General features: G+C 44.9%; 1 protein-coding gene across 5 annotated transcripts in view; it reads left to right on the forward strand.

Moving 5' to 3' along the window:
• The first annotated feature begins 7749 nt into the window (after positions 1-7749).
• UPF3A (UPF3A regulator of nonsense mediated mRNA decay) overlaps positions 7750-24044 on the forward strand; it is a 41886-nt gene continuing 25591 nt past the window's right edge. For 3 of the 5 annotated variants that reach the window (XR_014071471.1, XM_081550959.1, XM_081550957.1), the window contains exons 1-9: positions 7750-7988; positions 9243-9349; positions 10954-11060; positions 12255-12353; positions 12473-12583; positions 15997-16052; positions 16136-16294; positions 21703-21863; positions 23067-23361. Coding sequence is in view for 4 of the 5 variants with exons in the window: in XM_081550959.1 (XP_081407085.1) it covers positions 7785-7988; positions 9243-9349; positions 10954-11060; positions 12255-12353; positions 12473-12583; positions 15997-16052; positions 16136-16294; positions 21703-21863; positions 23067-23361 (1299 nt within the window). In the remaining variant the exon portion in view is untranslated. The remainder of the gene's footprint in view (positions 7989-9242; positions 9350-10953; positions 11061-12254; positions 12354-12472; positions 12584-15996; positions 16053-16135; positions 16295-21702; positions 21864-23066; positions 23362-24044) is intronic. The other 2 variants (XM_081550960.1, XM_081550958.1) reach the window with 1 other exon arrangement.

Here is a 24044-nt window from a genome sequence, read left to right on the forward strand (position 1 = left end):
AAATCTACAAAGATTGTACCAAGAGCTTCCATATACTCTCACCCAGTTCCCATATTGTTAACATCTCATGTGACTGTGGGACTTTCATCATAACTTGGAAGTCCACCTTGGTTTCCAGTAACCAAACTCCAGGTGTTTTGGATTTCACCAGTTTTCCTGTGAATGTCCTCTTTCCAAACCTGCATTCGGGGGGCCTAGGCTGTCACGTCTCCTAGGCTCCTTGGCTGTGACAGTGTCTCAGACCTTGTCTTTCATGATCTGGACGGTTTTGAAGAGGACTCGTCAGATGTTTTGTAGAGTTTCCCTCAGTCTGGGTTTGTTTCAAGTATTTCTCTTGATTGGACTGGAGCTTTGGGTTTGAGGTGTGAGGTACCTTTCTTAGCACACGTGTCGGGGCGCATGTTGGCAGCATGGCTTACAGGCGGTGTGGGCCTGATCACTGGTGGCAGTGGAGTCGGCCAGGTTTGCCCTCTGAAAATTCATTGTTCTCCCCTTTACACGCTTTCGAAACAGATCGTTAAGTGCAGTCTACCCTCTGTTGGACACAGGGTTTAAGTTAAGCTCCATCCCCTGAGGTAGATGGTGATTTCATCTGTTTTCTTCTTTGTATTCATTTCATTTATTGATCCCATTTATTTATCAGCACTGAGTCGTGTAAACGTATTTTCTATTCTCAGTTATAATTCTATACTAATGTTACTTATTTGTGGCTTCAGTTGTTTCACCTTTGGCCGTTGGAACTCTTTTAGCTTGGCTCTCTGTCCTTGTCACGTGCCCCAATCCATTTGTTTTTTCCTTCTGGATTTTCCTTTATTTTGGTAAAATATATGTAACATAAACTATGGACTGTAGCTAACACTAATGCGTATTCTTGGTAACACTGTGTCACCTTAGTGCGGGGTGGGGATCTGGGGTTGGGAGGAGCAGGTAGTACATGGGAGCTCGGCTTTCTTTCCCATTTGGCTGTAAAGAATGTGTGCATATGGGGATAGGCAGTCCTCTTATTTATTTTCAAGTGTATAATTAGTGGCATTTATTTCCAGCTTTTTTCTATCACTCTATAAACGGAAACTTTGGCCACTAAGCAGTAACTCTTCACTTGTCTCTCCCTCAGCCCCTGGGCTTCCCAGGTGGCACAGTGGTAAAGAATCCGCCTGCCGGTGTAGCAGATGCAAGAAAAATGGGTTCCATCCCTGGGTTGGGAAGATCCCCTGGAGGAGGAAATGGCAACCCACTCCAGTATTCTTGCCTGGAATATTCCGTGGACAGAGGAGCCTGGGGTCGCAAAGAGTCAGACATGACTGAGGGGCTCAGTGCTGAACATCCCCTGGTAACCTCTAATCTGATTTCTGTCTCTGGATTTGCCTGTTCTGGGTAATTTCATGTAAGTGGAATCATAGAATATTTGTCCTTTTGTGTCCTTTTTTTTTTTTAATCTGCGATAATATTTCAAGGATTATCCATATTGTAGCTTTTATCAGAACTTTGTTCCTTTTCATGGCTGAACATTCCATTATGTGTATATTTACTGCATTCATCTGTTGACGGATACTTGGGTTGTTTTCATTTTTTGCCTGTTGTGAATAATGTTGCTGTGAACATGGCTGTGTGGTTGTCTGTCTGGGTCACTGTTTTCAGTCCTTTGGGTGTATGCCTAGGAGTGGAGTTGCTGGGTCATGTGATGATACTGTGGTTGAGAGAGGGCAGACTTCACGGTGCCATTTTACATTAACCACCACCAGTGCACAAGGGTGCCAGTTTCTCTGCATCCTCACCAATGCTTTTCTACTCTAGCCCCCATAGTAGGTGGAAGTGATATTTCATTTTGGTTGATTTGCCTTTCCCTAATGACTAGTGATGTTGATTGGATACCCTGTGCTTATTGGCCATTTGTATGTCTTCTTTGGAGAGATGTCTGTTCAGATACTTTGCTCACTTTAAAATAGGTTAGGGTTAGGGTTGAATTGATGACAAATGGAAGGAATTATTTCTGGGCTCTGAATTCTATTCCATTGGTCCGTATGCATATCCTTATGCTAGTACCTCTGTTTCGTTAACTGTAGCTTTGTAGTAAGCTTTGAAATTGGGAAGTTTGAGTCCTATAACTTGGTTCTTTTTCAGGGTTGTTTTGCCGATTATAGTCCCTTGAATTTCCATATTAATTTTAGACTTTTTTTCATTTCTGGAAAAAAAAGCCATTGGGACTTTGACGGGACTCACTGAGTTTTGCGTCTGAGCCGTAAACATAGGGTGCGCTTTCATTTATTTGTCTTCAATGCCTTTTAAGAACGTTTTCCCGTTTTCGTTGTCTTTCACCTCCTTGGATAAATTTATTCCTAATAATTTTATTCTTTATAATACTATTGTGAATGGAATTGTCTCCTTAGTTTCCTTTTTGGATTGTATCATTCCTAGTGTATAGAAATAACTGAGTTTTGTTTGTTGACTTTGTATCCTGAATTTGTTTCTTAGCTTTAATTATTTGTGTGTGTGTGTATATTCGTTTTTTAGAATTTTCTACACAATAGAATCATGTCGTCTGCACATAGAGATAGTTTTACTGTTTCCCTTCCAATCTGGATTCATTTTCTTTTCCTTGCGTAACTGCTCTGGTTAGAATTCCAGTATTTTATTGAATAGAAGTGGCAAAAGTAGGCATTTCTGGTTTTAAGAGAAAAGTGTTTAGTCTTCCATAGTGTTGGAGAGGTTCTCTTCTGTTTCCTAGTTTACTGAGTGTTTTGTTTAATCAGGAAAAGGTGCTGATGTTGTCAAATGCTTTTGGGGGGGATGGGGAATCAATTAAGATGTTCAGTTTTAATGAGTTCTAGGATTTTGGAGCTGTTCAAGGAAAAGGCATGACTATAAATGGCAGTTGCACGCTTTATTGGGGGTAGCTTTATTTGAGCCCTGTTCTGACGGGTTGCAAGAATGCGTCACCCCTTCTTGAGACAGCAGCACAGGCCACCACCCAAAAGTAGAGGAGGGCCACGGAACTCCTGGGGGAGAGGGAGGTTCCTTCCAGGGAGGTAGCAGCATGCAGGAATCTCTGGGTACAGAAGTGCAAAGTGCAGGAGGCCTGGGGGTCTTCATGGCCCCAGGTTTGTTTTATTTACAGCTTCAAGATGCTGAGTGTAGTTTTGATGAGTATGCAAAATGGGTGGGCTCTAAATGACTGAAAATACGCTTGTTTGGGCTACATATAAACAGTTGCATGTGAAAATTTTGATTTGGCTCTGGTGGACTTAGGCTCACCATCTTAGCTGCTGCAAAGAAATAGACAACATAGGGATCAATATACAGGGGCCACATTTGACTCCTTTGTGTCACGTCTTGCAGGGTTTTCCCCCTTTGTTCTGTTGATAGTTCTTCATATGCTGCACTACCCTTGCAATCCTGAGATAAGTCTTCAGTGTTTTTGAAATGTTTGAGAACTGGTGTTGATCCTTTAAATGTTGGGTGGAATTCATCAGTGAAGCCCTCTGGTTGTGCACCTTTCTGTGTTGGAGGGGTTTTGATTACTGTCAGAGTCCTTACTTGTTACAACTGTTTCTTGAGTCAGTTTTTGGAGTTTGTATGTTTCCAGGAATTTTTCCACTTAATCTGGTTTTTTCAGTTTGTTGGTATATGTCTGAGAGCCATTCCCCAGGCAGTTATGTACAGCCACATACAGTCCTCAGAGCCAGAGCCTGCCCTGATTAGGGAGTCTTAGTTCTGGAGCTGCTTTTCTCCACGGATGTCATCTCAGTATGTCGTAGCTTAGATAACTGTCTTGCCCAGGAATGTGCATCAATTGTGGCAGAACTGATTGAAATGATAGATCACATTTGTGGGGGCAAGAAATTCTCTTACAGTTTCACACATTGGCAAGTGATTTATTCTGTGAAAGACATGTTAAAATTGTCTTTAAAAAGTTTATACAAGAATTTTACTAGATCTCTAATCTTTAAATGTATTTTCACCTCTTCATTGAATTTTGCAAAATAAGAAATCTTGCTGTTAAATAGATAATAACTATATAAGCAGAGAACAACTCTGTCATTCTAATAAAGTGATGGGATTAGGTCCTTTGTTTACAATCCTTTCTTTCATGCTCTCAACCTGACATCAGGCACATTATCCTGTTTTTTCATAGAAAAATGTTTTATTCTAAGACATTTATTTACAGCATCATTAACAAGTAAAGTATTGTATAGAAATGAATTTTCCAAGCATCTAATATTCTCCCTTAAACAATGAAACTTATCTTAATCTAAAATGTAGTCTTACATGTTTCTACCTTTTTAAGGGTTAGAAATACAGTAGCTCTCGTTTCTTGAGGCCCCACGTACGAACTCCAGTAAGTCTTTGAAGACTTGGTACAGACGAGGAATCTGAGCACAACTAGTGATGCAAGGCATCACCCAGGCCCCATTCCCTGTCTCAGCTCTGCATACTGCGTGCCAGCCGCTGCCTGCTGCTAGTTGGACTCACATAGTGTGTTCCTGAGTTTTCTGTGTCCATCAGGCATCACATACGCCTGGTTTTGTGTTCCCTGTCCCTGCTTCCTGTAGCTGGGCTAGAAAATCAGATGCTAGAACTTAAAATAGTCACTTTTAAAATAAATAAAAATGAAGGTATTAGTACTTGTGCACATTTGTTTTGCCCACCGGGCGATAACATTGCTTCATTTAGTTTCTTCAATGATCATGTGGCGTTATTTTTTTAGTTTTTTTGAAAAAGTGAACACCTCATAATTAAGCCATGGCCTGCTTGACAGTTCTTTAAGATAAGAGCTTCAAGACATTTGACTAAGCCATTTTCCACATCAGCAGCAGTTTAATATCAGTGTTGTCTTCAAAAAGTGTCAAAAAAAAAAAAAAGGTAATGTGTGATTGTTCTGCCAAGTACTTTTCTGTTACGATTCAGATCTCTAGTATCTCATAATAATGCCTAGTTTCCTAAAATATCAGCCTTCTTGCCAACTTTAAAGTGACCGTGCTGTCACATTTGAAGAAAAATAAGAGTGTAATGGTCACCGGTTGCTTTAAGCTACTGTCATCCATCCATTAGACCTGTGTTCTGGAGTAAAATGTAACCCTTCCTGTGACCAAGACCATGTTCATGGGTGGAGTGTTTAGTTAGGGCTAGGTTTTCTGACACTTGGAGCTTATGTAATACTACTTTTGTTTTGGATGTAGTTCTGTGTGTATTTTAAACAAAACATGCTCGGTAATGTGTCGGAGGCTAGATTTTCTTTGAGCTATACTTTTTTTTTTCATGTAAAATCATAAGCGATTTTACAAGTGTATCATTCACTGTATCTTATCTGACAACTGCATTTTCCTTGGCTTCCCTCATAGCACAGTTGGTAAAGAATCCGCCTGCAATGGAAGAGACCCTGGTTTGATTCCTGGGTCGGGAAGATCTGATGGAAAAGGGATAGGCTACCCACTCCAGTATTCTTGGGCTTCCCTTGTGGCTCAGCTGGTAAAGAATCCGCCTGCAATGTGGGAGAACTGGGTTTGATCACTGGGTTGGGAAGATCCCCTGGAGAAGGGAAAGGCTACCCACTCCAGTATTCTGGCCTGGAGAATTCCATGGACTGTATAGTCCATGGGGTTGCAAAGAGTCAGACACGACTAAGCAGCTTTCACTTTCACTTTTTTTGTCACAATAAAAGCTTTTGATCAGCATAACTAGGCTTTCAATACATAGTTGATTGGAGACAGACAAGGAAACTGTTGATCTAGTGTGTGCAACTTCATCATAGTTTATTCCTATAGGATTCCTTTCAGTTCAGTTCAGTTGCTCAGTCGTGTCCAGCTCTTTGCGACCCCATGGACTGTAGCATGCCAGGTTTCCCTGTCCATCACCAACTCCTGGAACTTGCTCAGACTCATGTCCATTGAGTCAATGATGCCATCCAACCATCTCATCCTCTGCTGTCCCCTTTTCCTCCCCCCTTCAATCTTTCCCAGCATCAGCGTCTTTTCCAGTGAGTCAGTTCTTCACATCAGGTGGCCAATGTATTGGAGTTTCAGCTTCAGCATCAGTCCTTCCAATGAATATTCAGGGCTGATTTCCTTTAGGATGGACTGGCTGGATCTCCTTGCAGTCCAAGGGACTCTTCAAGAGTTTTCTCCAACACTACAATTCAGAAGCATCAATTCTTCAGCTCTCAGCTTTCTTTATAGTCCAACTCTCACATCCATACATGTGTACATGTGTGCATATACATGTGTACATACATAGGATTCCTTTAGACTTTATGAAATAATGAAAGTGACTCCTTGCCCCCTTTCTGGGGTTTTTGAGAACTTCGTTTTGGAACTTTTTTTTTCCAGTTTTTTAGCTCATATAAAATGACACATTTCTGGGCTTCCCTGGTGCTGCAGTGGTTAAGAAGGCAGGGGCACCAGTTTTGATCCCTGACCCTAGAAGGTCCCACATGCCACGGGGCAACTCAGCCTGTGCACCACACCTACTGAGCCTGTGCTCTAGAGCTAGGGAGCTGCGACTACTGAAGCCTAGAGCTGGTGCTCAGCCTGAGCAGCCCCTGCCCCGTAAGCCCATGTGCACAGGAAAGCCCAGCCCAACCAAAAATCAATAAAACGACACATTTCGAGTTTTTTCATAGGTAGCGAGTGGTTCAGGGAGAAAAGACTGGATTGAGTTAAACCTGAATAAAGTTAAACTGGATTGAGTTAAAACTGCGTTACTCCCAGTGGCTGCCACGACTCCGCTAATCTCTTAATGCCTCAGTTACTCCATTCTCGTTTGTACTTGAAGTACTGGGAAGGTGCTACGGAATGAAAAATATAGTCAATGTGATTAAGTCGAAAATATGAAAAAACATGGCATTTAAAAATCAACCTCTATATGAGTTATTCTAACCAAAAGTACTTCTGCCTGCATGTTTGTAAAAGGAAAACATGGTTGCTGTCCCATTGAGAGCTTCACAAAGTGAGTGAAGATTATATTGGAAACATTAGGCCCTGTTGTGTGAGTGCTGAGCGTCTGAGGTACTCTAGTCACTGACACCTGAACACTAAGGGCAAGTGAAATGAAACTGCTTTGCGGCCTATTTCTTCTCTCCATTCTGGGGCATTTATTTTACTTCGTAGGGGAAAGCCATGTGCTGATTTGTGCTGTCATTTGCTTGCTTTTTCTTAAACGTAACTGCTATTCTCTGATGAAACGTTCAGATTTCCTTGGAAAAGAATAAAAGGCGGTGAACACTTTATTGGGCTTCCCAGGTGGCACAGTGGTGAAGAATCCACCTGTCACTGCAGGAGACTGCAGGTTGGATCCCTGGGTCGCGAAGATCCCCTGGAGTAGGAAATGTAGACCCCCTCCGGTATTCTTGCCTGAAAAATTACACGGACGGAGGAGCCTGGCAGGCTACAGTCCGTGGGGTTGCACCGTCGGATACCACTGAGCACACAAAAACGAAACACTGTCGAGCGCGCGTGTGTAAATTTCTGGGACGTTTCTTCTCCGCGGGAGACGGATTCGGCTTCGCCCAGTTCAGAGCTCCTACTGAGGCTAAGCTCGCGCCCCGAATTCCCCGCTGACCGCGGCTCCAGGCCCACGGCCCGCCCAGCGCCGCTCGGGTCCCGCTCTGGCCCGCGCGCGCCCCGGCCCCGCGCGCGCTCCGGCCCCGGCGGCCGGGGGCGGGAGGGGGACGCAGACGCAGAGCCCGGGTCGGGGGAGGGGACTTGTGGCTTCACAGCGGTGGGGGCGACCCAGTTCTCGCGAGGTTTCCGCTCTGCCGGGAAGCGGCGGGAGCACCGCGTGGGGTACGGATGCGCTCGGAGGATGGAGCCGGGGGCCCCGGTGTGGCCGTTGCTACGCGGAGTCCGAGCGGGAGGGAGAAACCATCATCCGCAGAAAGCCAGTTCCGCCGGGAGTCTCCGCGGCGGGAAACCGAAGCGCCGCTGGCCGCCTCCTCCGGCTGTGGGAGCGGCGCAGGCAAACCTCGCGAGGAAAAGAGGACGGTCTTGAGCAAAGTGAGGGCGGGGCGGGGGCGGGGCGGGCCGGGCCGGCAAACCTCGCGATAAGAGACTGCTCTGAGCACTGGGGGCGGGGCCGCTGGCTCTCCAGCACCGCGGACAGCGGCCTCTGGGCGGCGAGGAAGCCCACCTCAGCGTGCTTGGGCGTCCCCGGTGGTTCAGCGGGTAGAGAACCCGCCGCAGTGCGGGAGGCGCGGGTTCGAGCCCCACTCCAGTGTTCTGGCCTGGAGAATCCCATGGACTGTGTAGTCCATGGGGTCACAAAGAGTGGTCGCGACTTTCACTTCACTTTGACTTTTCTGACTCTGGAGGAAGAAAGGTTCAGCCTGTGGGTGTTTCCCGGCGAGGCTGGGACGCCGGGCCCGCCAGTGCCGCGCAGTAGCTTTCCTCGCTGACTGGAGCCGGGCCGGTCCAGCGGGGCCGCGGGCGGGCGGGCGGCCGGGCGGGCGGCGGACTCTGCCCCCGGGCGCTCTGCAGCGGCGCCGCCTCCGTGGGCCCGAGCGCGTCGTAGTGAGAGCGTGGGCCGCACTGTGGGCGGCTGTCTGGCTTTAATGACCATTGCCTGGGGAAGGGCTACTGTCCGCAGCCTTTTCTTACCTCACCGATCCGTTTTAGACTGTTGAGCCCTCGTTGCGCTTTTGACAGCCATGTTCTCCGTGCGCATATTTCACGCATTTTAGGATATTTGTTGTTGTTCAGTCGCCCAGTCGTGTCCGACTCTGCCACTGCATGGACTGGCCACAGCACGGCAGGCCTCCTAGTCCCACACCATCTTCCGGAGTTTGCCCAAGTTCATGCTCATTGCAGCGGTGAAGCCGTCCAGCCATCTCATCCTCGGACGCCCTCTTCTCCTCCTGCCCTCAATCTTACCCAGCATCAGGGACTTTTCCAATGAGTCGTCTGTTCGCAGATGACCAAAATACTGGAGCTTCAGCTTCAGTCCTTCCAGTGTATATTCAGGGTTTGATCTCCCTTAAGATTGGCTGGTTTGATTTCCTTGCTGTCCAAGGGACTCTCAGGAGTCTTCTCCAGCACCACAGCTGGAAGGCATCAATTCTTTGGTGTTCTGCCTTCTTTACGGGCCACCTCTCACAACCATGATACCCTAAAATACTCCGAGCTGGATATTCAGAGCATAAACGGGGTGACCACGATCCGGGTGGTTGTTGTTTAGTCGATAAGTCGTGTCCCACTTAGTAGCTGAAGCTTAATGAGGTTCTAATGAATCCAACCAGCGACCTCTCTCCCCAGGTGGTCATCCGGCGGCTTCCCCCCAGCCTCACCAAGGAGCAGCTGGAACAGCAGCTGCACCCGCTGCCTGCACACGATTACTTCGAGTTCTTTACTGCTGATGTCAGGTGAGAAGACCTCACCAGCCTTAGGAGGCCGAGCGGGAGTTCCCCGGCGGTCCAGGGCTAGGACTCGGAGCTTTCATTGCCCGCCCGGTTCAACCCCTGAACAGATCCCACAGGCTGTGCCGTGGGGCCAAGAAAAGGGAAAAAAAAAAAAGAGAGAGAGAGAGAGAGGCACTGTCGTTGGATGGTAAAGTAATATAGATAATAGAAGCCATCTCTGTTTCAACTTCTTTCCCACAGGTATGCAAAAATCAGTGCAGACCATTATTTCTTCAAGATATTTCGAAGTAGTCGAATTACTAAATTCCCTTAAAATGATTTGAGTATCTCCATAGCATCAACATAGTCTAAACAGAAAAGCAATCTAACACCATATTACTTAATTTTGTTTTGGATATCACTAAACTTTATTTAATATTACCTTTTATATGAAATAAATTGCATTGAAATATGAAAGAAAAACGAATAAATAATACATGTATAACCTAATGAGTTTTTACAAGTGAACACACCCACGTAACTCAGACCCCAGTGTTCCTTCCCAGAGCTGACACCCCTACTTTCAACCCACCTCTGCTAAGTTATGTCTCTTTTGATTCCCTTTTGCAGCTTGGTAGTGAGATGTCTCTGTCTGTGCTTCAACAGTTCAATATCTACTTTTTATTAAAAAAGAGCAGACCTCAAGTTAGCCCAACAGGGGACAGATCAGCTAGAACTTAGTGAATTTTACTATGTGATTTCTTAGTGATTTCACATTATCTGTATTATTTTTCTCTTCAGTATCATGAGTTCTCATTTATAGCAGTCATACATACTTTCCTTTTGAATAAATACCTTTCATTAAAAATGTCAGTTCAGTCAGAGAAAAGTATCACAGGTAAATATAGATTTGGGTTAAAAAAAAAAACAACATAAGCATGATTTTTTCAAATGACTAAAGTTTAGGATACAGTTAAAGGAGGTCAGGCACTGGACTCAGAGTGACTCAGATTGGAATCCCAGCCCCACCTTTTTACCAACTCCTCCCTCTGCAGGTACCTGATTTCTCCGAACCTTAGTGTTCTCATGCATGAAATGGGGTTGAAAATTCCTGCCTATGAAGGACATTGGTAACTGTGAGATAGAGGAGAAAGGTTTAGTTCTGTATATCACATGCTGCATGCTACAATAAATACTCTTTTAAGATAACCTAAACACACTCTTTAAATCTGTAAAGGATCTCTTTACAATATAACATTTTCTCTGAATGAATCATGACTGGGTTGTGTTGCGGTCATGATGTATGATTAGGAATGATCTCTGAATAACCTTGCCTTTGATTTCCTACCTCTGAGAACCAGTATTCTAACCCTGGCTCTGTGCAGTAGAGAAACCAACCTAAAGTATTTCCGAAATCTTTAAAAAAAAATCTCAGTTAATATTTTGTTTGGGTTTTTTTGATGTAGAGTACCCAGATTGTTGTAATTAACTGAGAAATGATTCTTTGGCATAAAGATTTTATCTGAAGTAGTTTGTTGTATCTAGAAAAGAAAAAAAAAATTAAAAGATGTCTTAAGTTGTTTTGGTCTTAAGTTTTTTACTATTTTCATTGTTGTCTCTTCTTTCAGTCTTTATCCTCATCTCTACTCAAGAGCATACATTAACTTTAGAAATCCAGATGACATCCTTCTTTTTAGAGATCGTTTTGATGGATATATCTTCATTGATAGTAAAGGTTGGGTCATTGGCTTTTTAAACTCTTCATTATAATTTCTGGGTACATTAATTAAGTTTTGCTAGATGTTTGTGAGTTTTTACTGAGTCCATAGATGCTAATCTAAAATAACTTCATAAACTTTGATTATGTTACAGTGATTATGAGCTTATGTTGAAAATTAAAATTATATATAAACCGAAGAATTCTAGCAATTTTGTGTAGACAACCTACGTAGGTATTATCACTGGACAGTGAAGTTTTTCTCATAATGAGTTTTCTGGATAAGTAAACTTGACTATTTTATGTAAAATTTTTCTAGATAAGTAAAATTCATTCTTCTATGCAAACTAAATCATTTTATCCTGGTGCTGTGTGCCAGGCATTATGGGTGCAGCATGAAAAGTGAGTCGGGCACGGTCCCTGTCTGAAGCCCTGCTCTTCTCCTGGTCCTTGGCTTTTTTCTGCATAGTTGAGTATAAAGCAAATATAGAAAATGTCTTGCAGATAAATGAGAGTTAAAATATCAGTCATCTGACAAATATAAAAGTGGCTAAAGGGTTTGGTACCAAGGTAGAAGTATTTCATCTCTTGATTAAGCAGATTCTCTTAGTAAACATTTCTGCTTGTCCCCCACCCCACTATAACAACAAAATTAGTTTCAAGTTACTTTTATCCTGAATTTTTCTGTATGAAGCAAATCTTACCTGAATATCATGTACATCCTTTGAAACCCTCTCTTTAAATGAGTGTCTCTTGTAAACTATGTCACTTCCTCGAATTCATATAACAGATTGATCATTGAATTAACCTTTAAAATTAAAAAATATAAGCTATGACTAGGAAAGCTATTTAAAGGTATTCCAAAATAAGCTCTTTGGTGGGAGAGTGAAGAGGTTTATTGAGGTATAAGTTACATATGGTTAAAAAGTACCACTTTAAGGTATATAGTTTAATGAATTTTGAATATGTCCAGTCATGTAACCGCAACTACAATATAAGGAATTAGTTTATTCAGTAAGTAACTGCTAATTCTTTGTTTAAATTTGGAGCTTGATGTGCTAAGATTACTGTTATTTGAAAGTATAATTAAATTATAGTTTAAATAGTAACATTATCAATGCTATGCTCAATGCTTAAGTAAGCTAGATTATTGTTTCAAAATGAATACAGTAGAATTTCAGAATGGCTTTTGTAATTTGTTTCCTGTTAAAGGGCTAGAATATCCTGCAGTGGTAGAATTTGCTCCATTCCAGAAGATAGCCAAAAAGAAGCTGAAGAAAAAGGATGCCAAAACCGGAAGCATTGAAGACGGTGAGTCCTCTTTCAAGCAGTGGATTGTGAGGCTTCGAAATTAAGCACATTGGTCAAATACAATTCTTTCCCATACGTGGGAAGTAATACATTTCTTTTTTTTCTGTTTTCATTTACAGACCCAGAGTATAAGAAATTTTTAGAAACTTACTGTGTGGAGGAGGAGAAAACTAGTGCCAGTCCTGAAACTCTTCTGGGAGACATAGAGGCAAAGACGCGGGAACTTATTGGTCTGTTTTGCTCATTTTTTTCTCTTTATTGAGATATATATTATATAGAGTATATTTTTTCTTTTTCATGATTATTATAAAAAAATGGATGCATGTACCAGGCTTGGCAGAAATATAGAGTGTTTCCCAGTTTTGACAAAAGGAAAAGGATGTCAACATGGCAAATGGGGAAGGTATTTCTGATTATCTGTCAGTGGAGAGAGAACACCTGAGTTTTTGGCTACGGTCATTCTGCTTCAAAGTTCTGATGCTCTGAATTGGCAGCCGAGAAGACATCTGAGTGCCGTGTGCTGGGCTGCATCAGGGAAACTTCTGTCTCAGAGCTGAAGCCAGTTATCTTCGCAAAGAGCAGCCACAGCAGCGAGACGCTTTACTTAAGTGTGATGCCATCTTGCCGTCATTCCGAAACTGTCACAGCCCCTGAGCGAGTGAGGCAGATGCGTGGATAAGCCCAGCCAGAGTGCTGAACCTGGTTTGAATCAGGCCTTCAGCCCTCCACCCACAAGCGATATATTTTGGGAATGGTTGTATCCTAGTAGCAATCTGCCCGAAGATCAAGGGTAGACATGAAACTCCTTTCTCTATCAGGCAACCTGCTTGTCACTCCCAAACGCGGTGTAGTATCTCCCTTCTTGCTTCTGTTGGGTCTGGGGCCTCCTTACTGCCTAACGCTCCTCTGCCTTCCCTCCCATGCCTACCTCCAGCTCGCCCACTGAGACTTACAAGACCGAATGGCTACGCCGTTCATAGTTTCCCTTCTTTGCTCCCCCCTCGGCTTAATTCTCCTCTCATTGTGCTTCCCTGCCCCCCCCCCAACAGAGGGGCATTTTCGTCTCTGTAGTCTCAGCGCATAATACATTGCTTGGACAAGTTAGGTATTTGGTAAATGCGTGTTGCATAAATTAGTAAGAAAGGTTAACATTATTGAAACATTCTTCATTAGTCTAATAATGAAGTTTTATATTTTATAGGAGGTGATTTCACGTGTGGCTGGAAGGATCTTTAATCACTGAAGAATTTACGGAGATATGCTTAGCTCATGTTGACTGGGTATCGACTCTGAGTCTGGGTCCAGGGCAGCATGAGAACAGGACACACAGGCTTCTGCCCTCTGTAGCTGCCCTCCTACTGGGGTGACTGGAGCAAACACAAGCAGAAACGCTTAAGCCCAAACATCTCCTCTTGTGAGAGGCGCCACAGATATGATGGAGTAGGATCTTGGGATAGAGAGTGAGGCCTCTCTGAGACTATATTTGAGCCAAGTCCAGCGGAGCCAAGAGATGGAAGGAGAGGGCTGGAGACTGGCACTCTGGGCCTGCATGGTTGGACACAGCGGGCAAGAGGCAGAGTTTCTGGAGAGGCAGGGCGAGGGTGTAAAGTGGTCTGATTTATTTTTCCCCATCACTCTGGTTGCTGCGGAAGATGGAGAAGCTGGGCTCTGCTTAGAGGCTTTGCTGTCCTCGGGGAAGGTGGCTGGATGAGTCCAGCAGAGTCAGCATGTGTTCTGGAGGTCGAAGTGACAGGACTGGCTGAGGACTGGGTGTGGGGGTGAGACAGCGGAAAGGATCGTGGCCTCCAGGAGCTCAACTTGAGCAGGTCAGTGGTTTACGGCACCTTGACTGAGGTGGAGGAGAAACAGTGTTGAGGGAAAAGTGCAGTTTCACTGGAGAACATAGTGATTCTAAGAAGAGCTAAACAAGGCAGCAAGCTAGAAATTATTTACAAAACTCAACTTCCTCCCTGTCCTGTGTCTTTACCACTTCTTCTTAGACACCCTTGTGCAGGACCTTTTCTTCCGGGCAGTTGCTGGATATCCGCCTGCTGGTCACACACACACACACACACACACACACACACACACACACACACACCAGCCGTTCTCTTGCAGAGGAGAGACCAGTTGTCCTCTGCGTTCCCAGCGCCTTGCCCAGTGCTCGATGCGTAGGAGATGCAGTGTAACTGTTTACTAAATGGATAAATGTGACTTAGCATCCACAAGCCCAGAGGAGCCTGTAGAACCTTGTTTCTGTGATTCCTGTTTCTGCCTATTTAAATGTAAACTTAATCAGGCAATTCGTGGCAAATGCCTTTTTCTTGTCTTAGAGTCTAACCTTTGGTGGATTCTTAGGCTCAAGTCTGAGCCACGGGAGTGATGTGCAGGGGTCAGTTCACCCTAAAGTCGTGGTTCATGCTGGCCTGTCAGAGCCTTTAGAGCAGACAGACCCGGGCCCGGGTCCCAGCTCTGAGACTCAGCAACCATGGGACTTGCTTCCTCATAGGTAGTTGTGGCCAAGCCTAGTAAGTGGGGACTGTTCTACTGTAGGTTAAATCAGGGCTACATGGTCATGCATGTTCTCTTAGTAAAAGATGCACCTTTATGGTTTCTAAAGCACTTTCTCTGGGGCTTCTCTGATGGCTCAGTTTCATCTGGGATGCAGGAGATGCAGGTTCGATCCCTGGGTCAGGAAGATCCCCTGGAGGAGGAAATGGCAACCCACTCCAGTATTCTTGCCTAAAAAACCCCATGGACAGAGGAGTCTGGTGGGCTGCACGGTTCAGGGGGTGGCAAAGAGTCAGACATGCCTGTGCAACTGAGCATGCAAAGCACTTTCTTATGCAGGGTGTCACTTACCCATCATATCAGTCCTCTGAGGGAACAAGGCAGGTGTTTATAGTGAAGGAGGGAAGGCAGGTGGAGTCTTCATATCAACCCCCCTCACCCCCTACCACCCGTCCCCCTATAGGTCTCAGCCCTGCAGCAGCTGACCGGTCCAGAACCCCCACAGTGTGGAGCAGAGTCCTCACTCATTTCCAGCCCTGCCCCCACCCCATGGACACCAAAATCTGTGGGTGCTTAAGTCCCCTCTATAAAATTGTGTTATATTTGCATGCAGCTTACACATATCCTGCTGTATACTTTAAGTCATGTCTGGATTACTTATAATACCTGATACACTGTAACTGCTGTGATAGTTGCCACTGAGTCACAAATTCAAAGTTTTGCTCTTTAGAACTTTCTGTAAATTTTTTCCCAAATATTTTTGATCCACAGTTGGTTGAATCTGCAGATGCAGAAGTGGTGGATGTGACGGCCGTCTGTATATACATAGAATATTTGGGAAGTTTAATGTATTCATTTTACTATATTGCTTTTATATCATTTTTGAATAATATATAAGACTTCTTTAAGAATGAGGAATAAAATGCCTAGTATGTGTAAAACTGTCAGTAGCTCCAAATTACTTGACTTTTTAGAGATAGAGTAAGAATTCCCCCAGATAAAATGAATGCTCATGTAAATTTTAAAATTATACATTCTTCCCTTGTTTTAAAGGTTGAATTGAAAGCAAGTATTTAAAATAGGGAAATCTTACTTTACAGGTAAATACTGCATTGCAATTTTTGTATTTTAGCTAGAAGAACCACACCTCTCTTGGAATATATTAAAAACAGAAAATTAGAGAAGCAGGTAGGTCTGGCTTTTTACCCTGTGAGTAGCCTTCTCCATCATGTCTGGGCAGACAGTTTATACACACACTTTCCCATCTTTAGCGAATTCGAGAGGAAAAACGAGAGGAGCGGAGGAGGAGGGAGCTGGACAAGAAGCGCCTACGGGAAGAAGAGAAGCGGAGGCGGCGGGAGGAGGAGAAATGCCGGAGGAAAGCAGCAGGAAAACAGAAGAAAACGGCCGAGAAGGAAGTAAGGATGAAGGTAACCTCCAGGAGTGGAGTGTCAGCGGCTGGGCTTCTGCTTAGATTTGCCTTTCCAGAAAGATTTCCTAACTGAAAAACGGGACGTTTGAAACCTGCTGGCTTTGTGTATACTGGCCTTTCTACATGCAGGCTGACTCGCCAAACTGGTTGTATCATTTCTTTTATGGTAGCAGCAATGGTTTCTACATCTCTTCCCTGGTTTTTTCTTTGACTTTTGCATTTGTTTAGCAGGGTGATTTAGGTTTTTTCTCTGTGTAAAATTTACTGCCCAATTGCGGTCAGCCATTACCTTCTTAGTATTCTGCTCAGGTGACTTTAACTCAGTCTAAATTCCAACCTATCGTGCATCTTACCTCTTCTATGAAGTGTCTAAAGTGCCCTTTAAGGATTCATTAGAATCATGTAATATAAAGGGGAAAAAATGAAAGGTCAGGACCAGGTGGGAACTAGGTGGAGAGAAAAGGAGAGGAAAGAGATCACAGTTGCCATAATCGAGCAATAGATCAGTTGCCGATGCGCTCAGCAATCAGAAACAGAAAAGATCAGAAACGTAGTTTTCATTATCCACAAGGAGAAAACATGCCGTTTCTTCAAGGAAAGCAAAGCTTTTTCTAGGCGTTTTCTCTCATAGGTGATCATATGGGGTTCACTAGCATTGAAAGGAATCTCGTAACGATGTGCCTGTAAAACACAAAACCGTGTGTGTCAATCAGGACTGGCTTGATGATGCTGCAGTGAAAGTAGCCTCAGGATCTCATTGGTTTCATGCAGCTGAAGTTCTGTTCCTGCTCCCATTACGTGTCCATCGTGCATTGCTCATCATAGCCCTCTAGTGACCCAAGCTGATGAGGGTCCATCTTGCATTTGCTTCCACAGTCTTTCTGACGGGGGAGGAGGTGTGTAACACAGCAGATTGCACATTGGTTCTTAAACCTTTTGTATCTGCTGCATTTCACTGGCCAGTGAAAGGCACATCCCCACCTAATGTCAATTTGAAGGACAGTAGAAGCATCAGGAGGAAAGCCTGAAACATCTGATGAACAGCACTCGTGCATAACAATTTCTGAAGACTGTTCCTTGAAATGTGTCTCCTTAAGTTTAAGGATTTGCTGAAAAACTCAGCCTGATGGACGGTGTGGGCCAGGTTATGTTGTCTCAGCACATCTGCTGCAAAGATAAACTCAGCAAGATGAGCAAGAAGTTGGACAGAGTGGTTTCCTTCATCTTGGCTTTGATGACAATTCTTACAGATCTGTGTAGCTTTAAAATCTCATAACCTGATAATAACATTGATGACACTGAGGAACCCAGTCAAGATTATTAAGTGAAGGTTGTCCATCTTGCTTCTGCCAAGACATGGACCTAATGACAGGCAAAGCCAGGGTGTCCCCTGAAGATAACTCAGAGAGTGTCTCCTGTTTGTCCGTGTGGTTTAGTGTGAGCACAACTATTCATAGCAGAAATGTAGTAGATATACTGCCTATAACAAACTTCAATAGTCTCAACAGTATAAATTAACAGCCCTTGAAAGATCATAAAATGAAGCTGCAATACTATGGGAAGGGCTTTGTCATTGTAGAATGTCAGCTCTGTCATGACCAGAGGGGTGGAAGGTGTATACCTAATGCAGACCTTACGCTTGCAGGTATGCAGATATTGTGTAACCTTTTCCTTTACCTTTCTCAGCAAAATGTAATAGCACCTAATGCTTGATATTCTCAAAAGTGGTCTTTTCAACAGCTTTGAGAGTTTTTCAGGAAGAGACATTGAAACTTGTAGCCTACAATTTTGACTCTAATTTTAAGTAAGACTTATGGTATTTGGAGTATAACATTTTATTTTTACATGTTTGAATATGGAATTAGAATTCAAAATAAGCCAAAGAAATAAAAACAAATTATGTCAGTAAAAGTAACTGTAGGACTCTTCACATAGAAAAAGAAACCAAAACATGGGCACAGCAGGAGAAGGGCTCCGTCTTATTGAGTCTGGTAAAACAGAGTCCTGGTGGCAGGTTAGACCCCACTGACACGAGGCATCCTCGGCTCTGTCCTCCAAGTGTCTGATCGGATCCGGGCTTCTGATCTGACAGGACGTGTCTGACTCCAAGGGGAGCCTTTTATGAGCATGTGCTCAGTGTGGGGATCCCTGACCTAAGATTCATCTGGGGAAATCAAATTTTAAAAAAAGGAAACCTGAAAAATAAAATCTGTAGAGAAAGACCAAAAGAGTTTGTATTGATAACCTAAAAGTGAGGAGGCAGAGAGAGGTCCTCATGGCCCTTTTTTACCATAAAGAAAATATGACTCATGGAGAGCAACCCAGTGGTTTATTTTCCTCAGAAAACTAAGCAATGAGCTCAAGTTGAAGAAGGCAGTCAGGTTGCCAGAGTCACAGAAGAAATTCCTGAAAACTGTGTACAGTTGTAGGCTATTATCTGAAAACGTTGTGTGATCTTTTCCACGAAGCTCTGTAGGAACAGGTGTGTGAGATCAGTTTACAAGCATGGATGAGGACTGGACGGGGCACACACGCCATGACCCCCTCTCTCCTCCCTGCTGTCCACCCCACTGTCCTCCATGCTCCCTCCCCACTGTCCTTCGTGCTTCCTCCCTGCTGTCCTCCCCACTGTCCTCCGTGCTCCCTCCCTGCTGTCCTCTCCGCTGTCCTCCGTGCTCCCTCCCCACTGTCCTCCGTGCTCCCTCCCTGCTGTCCACCCCGCTGTCCTCCATGCTCCCTCCCCACTGTCCTTCGTGCTTCCTCCCTGCTGTCCTCCCCACTGTCCTCCGTGCTCCCTTCCTGCTGTCCTCTCCGCTGTCCTCCGTGCTCCCTCCCCACTGTCCTCCATGCTCCCTCCCCACTGTCCTCCGTGCTCTCTCCCTGCTGTCCACCCCGCTGTCCTCCATGCTCCCTCCCCACTGTCCTTCGTGCTCCCTCCCCGCTGTCCTCCATGCTGTCCTCCGTGCTCCCTCCTCGCTGTCCTCCCCGCTCCCTCCTCGCTGTCCTCCCTGCTATTCTTCGTGCTCCCTCCCCGCTGCCCTCCGTGCTCCCTCCCCGCTGCCCTCCGTGCTCCCTCCCTGCTGTCCTCCGTGCTCCCTCCCTGCTGTCCTCCCCGCTCCCTCCTCGCTGTCCTCCCCGCTGCCCTCCATGCTCCCTCCCCGCTGTCCTCCGTGCTCCCTCCTCGCTGTCCTCCCCGCTCCCTCCTCGCTGTCCTCCCTGCTGTCCTCCCTGATCCCTCCCCGCTGTCTTCCATGCTCCCTCCCCACTTTCCTCCCCACTGTCTTCCATGCTCCCTCCCCACTGTCCTCCCCGCTGCCTTCCATGCTCCCTCCCCGCTGTCCTCCGTGCTCCCTCCCCGCTGTCCTCTGTGCTCCCTCCCCGCTGTCCTCCATGCTCCCTCCCTGCTGTCCTCCCTGCTGTCTTCTGTGCTCTCTCCCCTGCTTCCCACACAGGGAGCTCCTGGGCCTCCGCAGACTCACGCCTTCTCAGGATGGCTCCCCTCACCGTCTGCTTCCTGTGCGCATCCTGTCTGTGCAGGGGACCCTTCCCTGACCTCTTGAGAAACCATTCCTCTTCCTCCCTCCCCCACACCTCATTGTACTTTTATTCTGTTTATTATGTGTCTGTAGGGTTTTATAACCTTCTGAGATTATCTGGCTCACTCTTCTGTTTTCATCACTGTGGATATGGTTCTCCCACTCCCATGATGCCACCGCCTTGGCAAGAATATCAAGTGTGAAGCCCTAACTGTGGGCCCTCATTTTGCACAACTGCATTCCTAGCACTGAGCCCGGGGTCTCTTCCCCAGTTCAGGGCACACAGCTCCTCAAACCCTTGCTACCTCTGGAGTGATAAAAATGTCCTGTATGCTAAGAGCTAACAGGTGGCTGGGGCCCTGGATGGCTTCAGGATGGAATCTGGTCACCAGAGAGACCAGGCGTGATTACAGGGTTAGAACTTCCAGCGCCATCCCCACCTCCCGCGAGGGAAAGGGCTGGAGATGGAGTTCAGTCGTCAGTGGCCAGAGGTGCAGTCGGTGATGCCTGTGCAGTGGCGTCTCCGTAGAAGTCCTGACATGCGGGGTTTGGAGAGCAACCTAGCTGGTGGACGCAGCTGCTGAGAGAGTGGAGGGGGGAGGCCTCAGACTGCTCCCAGGTTCCACGCCCTGAGCTCTCTCCCAGCTGGCCAGGCCTGAGTTGTACTCTTCATAACAAACCAGTAATAGTAAGTAAAGTGCTTCCCGAGTTCCATGAGTCATTCTCATCCAAGAACTCCCTGAATCGATAGCCGGTCAGTCACAAGTACTGGTGACAACCTGGGACTAGCACCTGGCCTCTGAAGTGGGGGCAGCCCCGTGGGATCTGACCTTGACCCCAGGTAGATGGTGTCAGAACTGGGTTGACTCATAGGGCACCAGCCTGTGTTGAGAGTCAGGGAGGTGGTGTTGGAAAAACTCTTTGGTTTCAGAAATATTGTTACAACAGTTTGTAGGCACATAAACTACTTGTTGGATTGATGGAGACATTCACTGTTGCATTTCCCTGTGGTTTGCATACATTACTTTTTAAACTAAACAAAGATAGACTCTTACTCAAAAGGATTCCCCTAGGCAGGTAGCGTAGGCGAGTAACCTCTGGTGAGAAGCACCTCTGACAAGAGTGTCTGACAGTCTATACTTCATTCTTAAATGATCGCATTTAGTGAAATGTGTCTGTGTATAGTTTTATAAGTTCACTTTTATAAGTGAGAGCAAAATTCTTATGTGTAGACTTACGTTCATGTTCTACAAACTGACTTGGCCTGTGGTACTGAAGTTTAAAGAGTAAGAACAGAAGGCAGGCCCAATTCCATCCCAGACTCAGTGTATCAGTGCTCCTGCTAAGTCTGTTACAAGAAAGAGAGCAATAGGTATTTTGGAAACTATTCTCAAAGTCATCAACAGTAAAACATCTTTAAAAAGTTTTTTTCTGTATTATAAAAGTAGTACGTGTTCATTTTAGAAAAACTAGAACCTATAGATGAAAGGAAAGAAAATCATTTCATTTCTGCTAACTGAAAATAATAACACAGTATTGCATGCCTTTTAGACATTTTTCTATTAATATATCTGTGAATCAACATATAAATAGGAATCAGATCATTCTGCTTTGTAATATTCTTTTCTTCATTTATATACTATCTTTTTATCACATTTCCTAAATTGTTTTTCATAACTACAAAGTACCTCATTGACTGAATGTTCCCATGTATATTAAACCAAAAACCTGTTCATTGGAGCTTTAGCTTATATTTTTTGCTGTTCAAACATTTGGGCTCAATATTGGTGTATATTTTAAATTACTTATTAAATACTTTCTTTTTACTATACTCCCAAAGTGGTATTTTACTAGCATTATAATTTCTCAGCTTCTCAAAAAACCAGAAAAGGGAGAGGAGCCGAGCACTGAGAAACCAAAAGAAAGAGCGGAGGAGGTTGGCCCTGGAGACGGGAAGTGGGAGCCCTGTCCCAGCGGGGTGGCCCTGAAGCCCAAGCCCTCAGAGAGCTTGCTGGAGGAGCTCCGGGAGAGGTGAGCCGAGCTCTTGTTTCTCTGACCATGTTGCGCACCTGAAGGTGTCGTCAAGCTGTGGTCATGTATCCTTCTGCAGTGTGAGTAAATGCTTCTATTTCATACACATGCTTGGAATTCAGGAGTTTTGCTGGGATGTCCTTGTCCACACCTTTGCCTCCCTGTGGTCAGGGTCATGCTGATGGTGAGCCGGTCAGTTTGCAGCCTCGAGGCTGTCTGCAGGCAGGAAGGATCCTGTCTCCGTGATCGGCTCTGCTGCTGCCTCTCTCGGATCCCTGCCTTCGCTTGTCCCGCCCGCTCCTCCTCTCACTCGCCCCCTCGGCGCTCTCTGTCAGTGTGCAGCTCTCGTCTCTGCGCTTGTCCTGTTTCTGGCACAGATCTGTGCTGGCAGATCTTTTTGTCCCATGAGCCCTGCTGCCATCGTGTGCGGAGCCACAGATGGTACGTGGGGCTCATGGAGAGAAAGACTTTAAGATGAGCTAAGCAGCGGCTTATTTACTTAGTATTCATGTAACAGTTTGATATATGCATGTGTTAATTTTTAAAATTAATTTTAGCTCTGCCTGGAACAGAAACTCAAACTTAAATACCAGTTCTGTGTCACGATGGATGTTCATCTGGTCTACTAGGAAAGTCCCTTGACTACTTCTAGTCTCATTTGCTTTATCTGTTAAAAAAAACAGGGTTAGGGACTTCCCTGGTGGCCCAGTGGCTAAGACTCCGAGCTCCCAGTGCAGGGGCTCTGGGTTCGATCCCTGCTCAGGGAACCAGATCCCATGTACCACAGCTAAGACTTCACACTGAAGATCCCGCATGCCGCAGCTAAGACCCAGTGCAGCCAAATAAATAAACAAATCTTTAAAAAAAAACAAAACAAAAAAACAAAAAAAAAACAGGGTTATATTTACTAGGAATTACAAGAATGTGTGTATATGTGTGTGTATATGATACCTGAGCATAGTGCCTATTACATATATGTCACTCAAGCATAAGAGTAAATGTTGTTATTACTCTTGTTTATTCATCTTTTCAAAAGTTTCTTATTGAGCATCTGTTGTGTGCCCATCACGTGCAAACCTGCATGACAGTGATGAGCAGGCTGTATGTTCCCTGCCTGTTTCTGAACTTGTAGTCTGGAAGGGAAGACAGATAAATTGACAGGCAGCTTATGTAAGGTTACTGATAATTTGTGTTGAATCACAGGTCACAAAATGACAGTGATAAAGAGCAAAGGGATAAGGAGAGAAGATCCCGAGAAAAAGAACTTGAAGCACAGCGATGCCACTTGGAAGACAGCAGGAAACACAGAGCCCCCTGTGAGCTGGACAGATGCTCGGGGAGAAGCGGAGAAGAGCTGGCATGGGGGAAAGGAGTGGCCGCAGACAGAGGCAGGAGAGGAAGCCAGGATGGGGGCTGCCCCGTGGAAGCAGCAGAGAGGCTAGGAAGGGAGAAGAGTGAAGACCGACCGGCACCCAGAAAGGAGCGCATGGGAAACAAGGTTCTCCTAGTCTTTGGGGATAATCTTCCATTCATTTCATCTGCTCAGAGTATAAACTATAATCCTGCAGGCTTACAGCTGCCTTTCCAAACAGAAATGTTTTACTGAACCAAGTGTCTTGAGATGCAGGACCACAGGCTTTGACAGTGTCTTGGGGCTCCCTGTCCTGAAAGGCTGTGTCTGTAGAGCAGTGATTCTTGTCACGTGAGAGGGTACCAGGGCCTGAGATGAAACCAGCATCTCCTTTACTCAGAAAATTGATTTTTTTTTAACCAAGAAAGGAAAAAAAAAAAACCCTTTTATTTAGCATAAAACTGCACATTCACACTATTTGCCTAAGAATAAGTAATGGAAAGATTATGTATTTTTCCCCTAAGACAGTAAGGAAAATATGATATGTCTTGGTGCTTCCTTTTACGTTATTAACAGTGTTCTGATTTTTTTTAATTGAAGTTTAGTTGATTTACAATATTGTGCTAGTGTCAGGTGTACTGGGAACTGGTTATTTTTTTCAGATTACATTCCATGATAGGTTAATACAAGATATTGAATGTAATTCCTGTCCTGTACAGTAAATCCTCGTGGCTTATCTATTTTATGTTTAATAGTCTGTATCTGTTAATCCCATACTCCTAATTTGTCCCTCCCTCTTTCCTTCTCTCCCTTGATAATCGTAAGTTTTT

This window comes from Giraffa tippelskirchi, chromosome 12 (genome assembly GCF_054371585.1).
Source record: "Giraffa tippelskirchi isolate mGirTip1 chromosome 12, T2T-mGirTip1v1.2.pri, whole genome shotgun sequence".
NCBI classification, from domain to species: Eukaryota; Metazoa; Chordata; class Mammalia; order Artiodactyla; family Giraffidae; genus Giraffa; species Giraffa tippelskirchi.